General features: G+C 30.4%; 1 protein-coding gene across 1 annotated transcript in view; it reads right to left on the reverse strand.

The window, feature by feature from the left end:
• LOC107439866 (glutamate receptor ionotropic, NMDA 3A-like) overlaps positions 1–12,523 on the reverse strand; it is a 310,237-nt gene that overhangs the window by 49,112 nt on the left and 248,602 nt on the right. Inside the window, exon 2 of the mRNA XM_087157671.1 lies at positions 2,010–2,212. Within this exon, the coding sequence (XP_087013797.1) occupies positions 2,010–2,212 (203 nt within the window). The remainder of the gene's footprint in view (positions 1–2,009; positions 2,213–12,523) is intronic.

Here is a 12,523-nt window from a genome sequence, read left to right on the forward strand (position 1 = left end):
TGATTCATTAAATTTATTATCAAATTTAGACCGAAAAAAGGATAAACAAATTAAAAGCGAGGTAATTTTAGAATATCACAATGCTATACTTAAGAAAAAGTAATAAAATTCGTTAGCTTTAATCAAATCGGCCAATTCTAAGTAGGCCTTCGCCTTAATAGAATGTCTTTTACTAATTTTATCGAAATTTAAAACATAGCACATTTGAATTAGGTTAGTTATTTAGAAATAATTATTTACCTAAGACTCTTTTAAAATGATAGCTTGATATGAATTTTGAAACTTGATTTGATTCAAATAATAACAAACACAATAAATCAGTTTTTGGTGCCCTACATTTACTGAAACAAGAAAAAAAAAAGAATGGCCCCAAAAAGCGTATCTTTAACAAACACAATGAGGTGATTTTGTTTATGAATATCTGCATTGTATAACATTGGGAAAAAGGTGTAAGAAAACACAATGATTCTCTTTTTCTTGACTGCACGCATTTAATGAAATAAAAAAATATCTAAAAAGCGCATTTTTATCAAACACCATTCTGTTTCTGGATTCATACACTAACTGAAATCGAGAAAAATATATTCTAAAAAGTGCAACTTTTCTAAATAATTAATTTTATTCCCTTAAAATTAATTCCATACGTGCTCGAGAATTATCAACTAACGAAAAATGTTCATCAGTTAGCGAATTTTCTAATTTAATAGAATACTTAGCTAATTTTTTATCTAAACTTAAACCATGACTCATTAAAATTAAGGATTATTTTATGAGCATGGTTTCCTGACATTAGACTGCCTCAAAATCGATTTATGATTCTAAGCCTGATCTCGATGAAAGCTTACTGACTCAAATGGTATTAATAGACACTACTAATGTCTATGGTGGTCCTGTTTCTGTCGCCATGCATAACTGTTAATGAAATTTAGCAGTTAACAGCAGACACAGCCATTAATCTGAGTCAGGACGCAGACAGTTCTACCATGAAAGCCAGTTTAATGGCAACTTCTAACCAGAAAGTTAAGCAATGAATTAATGATCCTAGAAAACTTTTGTTTCGTTATGGGTGTTTGGTTTTAAACAATTTGTTTTTTTATTTGTTTGTGTCTCGAAACTTAAATTGAGATCCTTATTCCTGAGCTTAATTACTTTCTCCTTTAAAGGATCTCGTTAAAGTATTTCTTTGTTACAAAGATTTGTATATTACACTGATATGAGTAATACCATTAAAGTTTTTTAATCGTAGTACAACTAAGAAATGAGCCGTTTTATGAACACATTGGTTAACTCTACAAAACATTAAGTAGAAATTGCGATGAAGAAATACATAAGTATATAAAATATATTATAAATATATAAAAATATATGATAAATATATAAAAATATATTATAAATATATAAAAATATATGATAAATATATAAAAATATATGATAAATATATAAAAATATATAATAAATATATAAAAATATATAATAAATATATAAATATTACGTAATAATTATATAAATATTACAATTATGTGAAACGATATATTAGAAAAGGGGCTGTTTCTATCACCAGTTTAAATAACAGATAGTACTATTTCTTTCTTTTTTTTAATACTTATATATAGTTTTTAAGTATAATTTGAGTGTCACACTTTTTTGAAATAAATAAAACAAGCTTATATTTTGATAATAATGACTTTTTATTGCAAATATTATTTTTATTGTTTTGCTTAATACCTAACTATGAGGAGTTAAAATAAATACCAAATTGATTCTAATAATAATAATTTCAACGCTACAAATATTAGTACTTTTGCACCAGAGTAAGGTTTCTTGCTTTAAGATATATGCCCCTCTATAGACGAAATGCCATTCTAGAGGTGGGCATTGGAAAAAAGGAGAAAGAATGGAATCGAGTAAAAAGGCTTATGCAGCTTTCAAAATTATGTTATTTTCGAAAACCAATGATTGCATAATTCTTATACATGGCATGATTTTTATGTATGAGAGAAAAATCCTACCTGGAATTAGGTAATTTGATAAATTTGATGAGACTCGGTCCGTTGAACAAGGCAGTGAGTCTCCTCCGAAGAGTGTCCGAGAAGGAGGAATCATCTAGGAGTAAGGTCACTTCATACCAGTCTTGAGACGCCAGAAAGTGAAACAACGCATCCGCCAGATTCTCCGGATGTGGATCCAGGCTAATCTGCCATTGATTCATTTCCTAGAGGAGAAAATGAATGATGAGTTTATTGCTGTTTGCTTTTTAACTGACAATTTTTCTTCTTCAACTACTTTGCATTAATAGAAGCTTAAAAATACGCAATTCAGATAGATGTATCGAAGCCAGTAAAAGTCGTTGAGTTAAGTAGCAAAAGGAAAGATAAAATCTTTTCTTGTCACGCAGTATTAATTCTGAAATCAGTCATATTCAATAAACCATCTAAGTAACTCTTTGCGATTGGTAGCTACCAAAGCAGGGGAGCCATCCCCTCTGCAGAGGATCAATCTCATCTGCAGAGACATGTCTTCGGATCATAGTCAGGGATGGTTCCCAGACCGTCGCCAACAGCCTATTGTGCGGCTCTAGTGTGTTATGTAAATATATTTTGTTTTTATATTTTATTTTATAATCGTCGCTGAACAGACGGCCTAATTTTGGGTTCGCGAACACTAATGTTCAACTCCGTAACCTTTTAATTTTGAACCCAACCCGGAAGACAAGGAAACTCTTGTATCAGTACCCCCAGAGGTACAATTTTTTTAACTATGGGGACATGGTGGACTTTGGGACCCAACAGATTTAACGTGCACCAGTAACCATTTACTACACGGAGAGTCTTCGGCCAACGGGGATCTCATCCACGACCTCTTGGACATGGGTACCTACCAGGCTATTCCGGCCCATGTAAATAGATAAGGCGTTTCGAGGTTACGCAATTTCCTCAGGGTATTCACTTCCCCTTTTAGTTACCATGGATTCGGCAAGTCTTGACTTTTCGCAACAACGGTAGCTTAGAAAAAAAAGCAATATTCACTGAAACCATGGTAACAGCGAGGGGTAAAGTGTGAAGAGTGGAGAAATCACGCACCTTTGAGACGCTTATTCTACTTACAAAGAGTCTAAGTTTATGAATTTTGAATGTGAATTTTTTGAAACGAACATAACATACGGGATATTTAAGGATTCATTTTTTTCATGAAAAACCCTATTACACTTTAAAACAACTTGCTAAATGGCATTTAAGTTTTACGTACTTATAAAGCTTATTGATTAAAGAAAATAATATTGTTTAACACTATACTGTCACGCAGTTGGAAAAAAAACATAAGTGTATCTCGTTCACTTATGTTTTATTTTTCAGTTGCTCGGCAATATAAGATTAGTATGTGGCTTTGTTATGGTGGCTGAAGGTTGAGAGTAGACATAACTCTTTAAATGGTCAAGAAGCTTTCATCGCTGAGTGTAGACATATGAATAAAACAGTAAGAAGCTTTGTTGGCTGAGAACAAACATATGACTTTGAACGGTAAAAAGCTTTCTTGGCTAAGAATAATAGCATGACTTAAAACTGTTAAAAAAGTTTGATCGCTGCGAGCAGACATACGACTAAAACAGTAAGAAGATTTGTTGACTAAGAGAAGACATAGGACTTTGAGCTGTGAAAATGCTTTGATCTCTGAGAGTAGACAGACGAGTAAAACGGCAAAAAGCTTTGATGACTGAAAACAGACATAAAGCGGGAATGGTTTATGAAATGACACCAACCAGAATATTAAAATATTCTTTTTTAATCTTAAAAATGTTTAACAAAAATGATAGCTTTTTAAGAGATGTGAAAGAATAATATAAGCTTGATTTAAAATACTTCTAGCAAGCAGTTTTATTTATTTTCTTCGCAATTTTATGTTCTTTGTTAATCTTATACCAATTTCAGTGCGTGTAAAATAATTCAATATTATTCCATACATACATATTTTAATAGCATTCAATATATTTTAACACACTTAATCTTAGTGATTTATAAGAAAAACTCGATCCTTAGTTATTATTTTTTCGCTATTTGATCAAAATTATTATTACTTATTCGATCAAAAGTTAATCAATATAACTTTAGGTATCTTTTGCTTATTTGTAAATAAATACTTATACACAATGAAATTATATTAAAACCAATTACAATGAATACAGTTTCTAAATATTTCTATTGAATTTATGTCTCTAAACTTTTATTATATGACTTACATTAAACTTTTCCTATAATTTCCAAAAATGTCTTTTCTAATTTAATATATTCGCATTTGCAACTTAGTAATTTATAGCATATGTTATAACTAAAACTTACTCACGAAAATTTTGCCAAAGGGAATAAGGGAAGAATGTTATTAATTTTAAAATGAGTTCCTGGATTTCGAATTTAGTGCTTTCTTCAAATAATTAATAATTAAATAAAATTATGGCTATAGACTGTTGGAAGCAGATTTTACTACTTCTGGTATAAAAATGTAGATATTCTAGAATATATAAATTTTGTTATTTATCTTGGGATACGAAAAAAAACTTTTATGTATTTTCCCTTTTTATATGAACAGAGAATAAATTCTAATTTCTTTGTAACTTAAACAAAATAATTTAATTAGTAATCTATTAGGAAAACATTTATCTGTACATTAAATTTTAGTTTAAGTTTTTATTTCTAATTTAACACTTTTATAATAGAATTGTTGTGTAGCAAACTAACAAAAAAAATAATCAATTTATATGCAATTTATATGATTGATTGTTGAAACGTGCCATTTGTTTACGTCAGTAACTGTTCTTTCCATTCTATTTCAAGTGAGCCAGGTACGTCAAGTATCAATTCTCTTAAGCAACACGTTCTATATTCTTTCAAAAAGATTTTAATTCTTTCTGTAGGTATTTATTACTTAAGACAAAGCCAGGCACAAAGCCATGTAGAACATAAACAAACTAATTACGCAACGAAGTTGCCAGATAAACAAAACAAAATTATATCACTGTTACGATAAAATACATAAACAAATAATAAATCTAAGTTAAGTAAAGTTAATAAGGAGAAAGATTATATTTTAACAAATTCGATGTGCGATACGGCGTTGCATTTTAAAACTTCACGTTAATTAACATTCTAATTTATGTGGAGAAACTTAGCTTGACTTTAATAAGTCATGTTGTTTATAAATGATCAACTGGCGCTGAGATCATGCGTGTCTGTGTATCAGTGATCGTCTTCTTCTCTAGTTTCAAGTACCCAATTAAAGGAAGTATGCTATTTTACACTTATTTAATTTTGAAATATATGTCTAAATATTGCTAACAGAAAGAAAAGCACCGAAAACTAAAATCTTTCGTCATCTCACAGTCTGATCACTGAATTTTATTCATTGGTTTATTACTGTGTAACATGCTACTTAAATTTGATGAATTATTTAAATATTCTCTTTTTTAAGTTTAGGCATTGTTGTTGCCATTCGGAAGAAGGAAATTCAGCTGTTTTTCGGGGATACATTAGCCTTTTATAAATATAGATTATTAATGCGGATAATTTTACAAAAGTTTTTTATTATCTTATCTTAATTACCTTGAAAATTGAGGAAAAATGTATATTTTTTAATGGTAAAGTGTATATTCTAGAAAAACAAAATAAAGTATTGCATGGTGTAAAACTTCTGTAGAACGCGTACTATGCACAATTAGCTATCGTTTATGCAATTCCCGGAAATAATTTTTGAGTTATTAACTTAATGTATTTTTTGTTTCTTATTTTAAAGGAGGAAAAGTAGTTACTCCCTTTTCTTTCCAAATTTTTCAGTGTATTAAGATCAGTTATGTACCTGCAACTCGAAAAAAAAAGAAGCAGTTGAAGTCAGCTTATTGTGTATAAACAAGATGGCGTGTTATTGTTATAGCTATTAGGCTTGATTTTTTTTCAAACTGAATTCCGATCAGATTTAATTAGGTAACTGCAAGCGACATCACGCGTGGTTGTCGAACCTGATTGGCTGCTGAATCGTGGCGCAAACGAATGCCACGATTCAGCAACCAGTCAGGTTCGACATCCAAGCGTGACGTCACCTGCTGGTTCTCAAATACAAAACGCCTTAAAGCTTTTTTTCCCCGGTATATTTCCTTTCTAGTTTATATGTTATTTAAATATTGAGTCCAATTTAAAAATTTAAATAATTGAGTACAATATACGAATAGGTAATATGCGTAGATCGATTACAATTATACGAATTAAAAAATGCGATAAATAAATATTGAAATCTTATGATTTTTTTTAAAAATTTTATTTGACACCGCTTTATTGATGCTATAAGTTAACATCATCAGTGAAAATTAGTAGTTAGAAAAATAGTTGTAAACACTTTTATTTTTCATTTGTGCCAATTACTGTACAAATAAAATAATTTAAAAGTCTAAAATATGTAAGAATTCAATTCTGCCATTTTTCCTACTAGAGTACATAAATAAATAAATTATCTTACGAAATGGACGAAAAATTCCTTACAATGACAAATTATTTAAATCAATAATTACTACTGCCCTAAATTATAAAAACGTAAAAAAAAACAGCAACTTTTTATCGATTCTAATTTGTTTTTTGTTCATCGCATTTTAATCACCAAACAATTTTTCATGCTTAAACGTGATGGCATCGTTATTGAATGAAAACTACATTCTATAATTGGAAGTTATAAAATATTTTCGAAAATGGAACCCAGGGGAATTAATATTATTCATTTTAAGCAAACTTTTGAATTTAACACCTTGGATATCCTTCCCTGCGTGGATAAACAATTAAATAAGATTGTGGATATCGATTATGAAACGTATGTATCGATACCACTGGGAATCGTTAGGGAAACATCAAAGTAAGTGAATTTTCTTAATTGGGTTATCGGAAGTTATATTTATGTTTCTTCATTATGGATGACTCTTGAGAACGATAACAACTCTTATTGGTTTAACGAAGCACATTTATTGTTGGTAATTTAATTAGTTACAAATAAAGTTAAAAAGCGGTTAATGAAAAGTTTTTATACAATTTAAAAATAAAAGATTAAGTAAAGTTTCTTCGTTTTAAAAGAAAAGAATCAATTATCGAGAAATGTTTTTTTTTGTAAGTTGAGTAAACAAAGTAAACAATGTTTAATGATTCTGTATAGGACATTTTGTGCCAGATAAACTCAAGTTAAAAATATTCATTCGTTTGAGGACGAAAACGATATTAATTCCATACAAGCAGTTAAATGTTTAAATAAATCAGATAATGATTCAATAATATATCAATTTTTCCGATGTATCCAAAAGAAGTTTTACAAAGAGAGTTCCGCACATAAGTTTTGAAATAGCAGCGCATGCGTACCTGAAGTGCGCATGCGCTAGTGTCGATGAAATGCACATAATTAAATCTTTATGCACCCGACGGGATTCAAAAGTTCAACCAATGATATTTCTGTATATCATTGATACGGAACAAAATTTTCTTTCGAGATTTGTCAGTTTCTCTAATATGAATTTCCTTTTATCATTACTAGATGGCAGCACAAAATTATTTGAAGTTGAACATGGCCCATGAAACTATTTCATTGCTGATATTTTGTTCGAGGATGCCATTTTATGATTGATTTTTATTATTAAATTCTCAGCTTTCGATCAATTTTGAAAGTAAGTCTTTCATATTATTTTATCACAGCGGTATTAGTTTATTCTTCTTAGGCACTACAGCCGGTTACCGGCCAAAGCCATCTCAGTCAGTTCACCCCATCTAGATCTATTCGAAGCTATATTTCTCCATCTGTTAACTCACAAGTCCTGTAACCACTTCTCTGCTCTATCTTACCATCTCGTTCTAGGTCTTCCTCTTTTTATTTTCCCCTCTGGTGTTTGGAAGGTTATTTAACAGGATTTCCATTTCTATATCGGAATACATGCTCTAGCCACCTTATTTGAGAAACCTTGATCACTTTTATTATGTTAGGTTCTTTGTATTTTGATTGTAATTCATGGTTATAACGAATTCTATTTTATGCTATTATTATTATTACTGCAATAATACTGCCTTACTTCAATATTATTTAATACTACATAAAATTTTTTTGCTAATTGTAAAACAAAACTCTAAATGTTTAACTGTTTTTTAAATTTTTATTATACGTTGTTCTTTTTTTGGGGGGGGGGGCTATAAATTCCTGATGTGTTTAAATTCAATTCATACAATACATATTTTATGAACTGAATAGAGAATCTTATGTGATTGACTTATTCTATGTGGTTTTACTAAACTTATTGGAGTATTCTTGCTTGATTTTCTTGCTCAATTAAGTTAATGTACTATATATTTTTTTGAGTAACCGCATTTTTTCTTGCACGCACAAGAGAAGATAAGGCTTGGCAGTTGAAGAAATCAAAGTTGTATGAGCTAAAATTTATTTCACCAGATCCAGGCACACTTAAATAAAAAATGTACAAAAATATACAACTGAAAATACGAAAATATTTCAATTGCTCATAGTAATAAAAATTTTAATTAATTTAAATATAAATGTGGTTCACAGTTAAATATTTCTAAATTCGTCTTTAGGTATGAAAAATATATATGCACACGTATTTTGTCATTTTTTATTCCTTTATATATATATATATATATATATATATATATATATATATATATATATATATATATATATATATATATATATATATATATATATATATATATATATATACTTACGTACAGGAGCGTGAATGATAAGTAAAATTTGAAAATATTTAGATTATTTTCAAAACTTGCCGTTATTTTCACATAGTATATCAAATGTTAAAATTAAGGCAAAAAGTTACTGTAAATCTAGGCCGTATATAAGGCATGCGTAACAATAAATGTTGAGCGTATTTAAGATATGCATCTAAGACTTTAAAAATAATCATGTCTCAAATGCCCTATTTCTATTTTTTGGGGGGCAAGACGTAAGATTTAAATTTCAAAAGCTTTATTTTTTAAATGGCAATCAATGTTTAATTTATCTATTAACAGGTAGAGATCGATACACCTGTTTTAGAGTATTTTGTCTTAAATTACTTAACTGTTTTAATTGTGAAAGCTTAGATTTTTAAATTAAAAGCAATAAAATCGTTTCTAGACTTATCGATGGTCTTATAATTTTTAACCTCCTAAACTTTATCGATACACCGACGATTTTAGATTTAAAATATTTAAAAGGTGGAAAACGAAGTGACATTTCAATAATGGCGCATATATTTCGCTTTGGCATGAATTATGGAAAAGAACCTCTATACTTTTGTAAGAGACGTTTTGCAGGTGGATGAACACTGATTTGGGGAGCTCTTAGCGTTCAAAGAAAATTTCGTATCCTATTAGCTCCGAGATATATCCTTTGTAGAATTTCCTGAATGATGTCAAGATATTTCAGAAGGTTTTTTCGATTTCCTTTTATAAAATTTTGCTAGAGATTCCTTGACATTCACGCAGACTGAAATATTCATTCACACCAATGTTACTGGTTAAAAGATGCTTGTGATTGGGCCACATGTTGAAGAGAATTTTAAGAATATTTTAAAGAGTATCAAAGACACTATTCTCTTCCCATAATAACGTAACTTATTAAAGAATAAATTTGTTAAGGTTTTATTATGAGTTAAACAGGAAAAAAATACATATTTTTAACAACTGAAAAGTATTTATGAACTAAAATGTATTTTACAGAACTATAGCCAATTTGAGCTCAGGGGTTAGAGCATTCGCCTTCAAAGGAGATGAACTCGGTTTGAATCCCAATGATGGCTGGTCGATACGAATTTCGATCCCAGCTCGCCCCAGCAGCAGTGCTAACGTAAAGTATCTTCAGTGATAGACGAATCATGGGTTAGAGTCCCCTTGCCGTCAGGCTAACCAAGGGAGGTTTTCGTGGTTTTCCACTCCATGTAACGCAAATGCGGGTTACTTCTCAAAAAAGTCTTCCACAAAGGCAAATTTCTCCCAATACTTGATCCAAGAGTACTCTTGTATTCACGATTGTCTTTAAAAATACAAGGCTATGGAGTTCAACATTAGTAGTTGTAATGCCAAAATCTGGAGGGCTGTTTAACGACTATTATAAAAATATACTCAATAGATTAAGTGGTTAAAAGCAGACGCATGATCGTAAATGGTTTATATCGATCAAGATCACCATTTAATAAATTTAAAGTTGATTCTCTGTGCGGTTCGTAAGATTACAAAACAACAACGCTAGCTTTTCAATTCTAAGATGCTTCACTATAGGGAGTGTGTTCTTAAAGTACTGAGTTGAAGTACCACAAGTACCATTGCCCGATTTACAATTGTCCAGTATTCCTTATTCTAATCTTTTTTTTCTTTTTTTTTTAGTTTAAAGACCACTTTCCGGTATGTTTTTGTCTTGTTTTCTCAATTTTGACGTTTATTTTTAAAAGTAAAGTGCCATTGCGCGTGTACATAAATTCTGCCAAAAGCATCTGTTCCGGCAAAATTGAGCACTTCATCCCTATCTTTCTCCACCAGCAAAAGATAAGGGTATAGGGAAACAGTTCGGAATTGGAGGATTGACAGTTATTGTCTTGCTGTCCGGTTCAGAATGAAAAATCTTTCTACGCATAAAATTCCCAATGAGCATTAGTCAGGGCCTACCTAACCTGAAGTTAGTTATTGTCTGAATCGAGAATGAAAGTAAATGGATTGGCAACTGAGTAAATGGATTATATTTCATTCTAATAAAATCGGTAACTAAATCTGAGTAACCAAATATGTATTAATGCATAAAGTATTTTTGGATCTTTCAATTCCATGCTTTTTAAACTGTATGTAAAAATCAGTTTATCATCAGGAGACAAAAAATGATTGTTACATGCTCTAAAATGAATTGTGAGAGTTTATAAGCAACTCGTTAATCAGGAAAGCATTTACAATTCAAAACTGTGATTCGATTTACTTCTGCAAAATATGTCTAACCATAAATATTCAAACACTTTTAAGCTATCAACATAACATTGTGTAGATTAAATAAAATTAATAGATAAGTATTTGTTTACTTCAAGTCAATAACGCATCATTTAGTGCAACGGAGAAGAAAATCGACTTATGAATAACTTCGGCTTATTCAAAATGAGTTCCGGTCATAAATGGCTGATACTACCTTCTCCTTTTCGAAACGCGTTAAATCATTATTTATTTAGTTGAAGCTCCAGAAAGGGAACAGATGTGGGAGCAATTAATGGAGTCTTTGTTAAGAAGACTTGAGTTATTATTTCATCTGGACCGTGAAAGATATTTTTAAAGTCTAGTGTGAGGTTAAAATGTTAGTCTTGTATGGGTGCGTTGAAGGGAGGATGGGAGTTATTACAAGGGGAAATAAATTTTCGGTGAGTTTTTAATCTAGGCATGGTTTGAAACGCGTGTTTACGTTAAAAGACACAGCTCGACATACGTGTTTACGAAAATGGGCACAGTTAGAAATGGGCGTTTATGGAAATGAACTGAAATCAAAATACGTGCTTCCGAAAGTAGACACAGCTCAAAATGCGTGCTTACGAAAAAGATCAAAGCTCAAAATGCGTGCTTACGAAAATAGACACAGCTCAAAATACGTGCTTACGAAAAAATCAAAGCTCAAAATGTGTGCTTACGAAAATAGATACAGCTCAAAATACGTGCTTACGAAAAAATCAAAGCTCAAAATGCGTGCTTACGAAAGTAGACACAGCTCGAAATGTGTGCTTACGAAACAGATCAAAGCTTAAAATACGTGGTTACGAAAATATACTACGTTCAAAATGCATGTTTACAAAACTGCACAAAGCTCAAAATGCGTGTTTAAGGAAATGGACAACGCTTAAAATCCGTATTTACGAAAATGGACACAGATCAAAATGCGTGTTTACGATTATGTCTAAATTATGTTTTATTGCGTTATGTTTTCAGCGCCCTTTTATTTGGCAGCTAGCTGTGACGTAAACACAATAGCCGTTAAAAAAACCAGTAATTTTTTGCCAAGGGAAACCTCGAAGTATATTTTTTCACTTGATTTTTTTCTTATACTGACCAGCTTCCAATTGGTGGTATCTATCTACAGCCCTTAACACTTAATTTAATCTGTTCTCGTTTTAGCATTCACACTTCTGGTGTTATATACGCTGTGTGTAAGGTTTCTTGCAGGCTGATTGTCGCTAAAACCACTTGGAACCTTTATCTAAACCGAAATAAAATACCAAAAATCGTCACTTAAGCTCACAAAAATCGGTGAAATTTATAAACTAGGTCAAATATATTAGAGTATAGTTAATGAAACTGCAATAAAGTCATTTTTCTCATAAATCTCAATTTTTTTTCCTTTTAGAAAAATGCCATTTAAAGCATTCTATAACTAGTAATAGATAATAATTATGAGATTCATATTTCAAGTTAAAGTTTTTGTTTCAAGAATTTTTTTATTTTATTAATTTTTGAGTTGGGGAGAGTATTTCATTCTTAAA

This window comes from Parasteatoda tepidariorum, chromosome 2 (genome assembly GCF_982258835.1).
Source record: "Parasteatoda tepidariorum strain Cologne lab strain chromosome 2, Ptep-v5.0, whole genome shotgun sequence".
Taxonomy (NCBI): domain Eukaryota; kingdom Metazoa; phylum Arthropoda; class Arachnida; order Araneae; family Theridiidae; genus Parasteatoda; species Parasteatoda tepidariorum.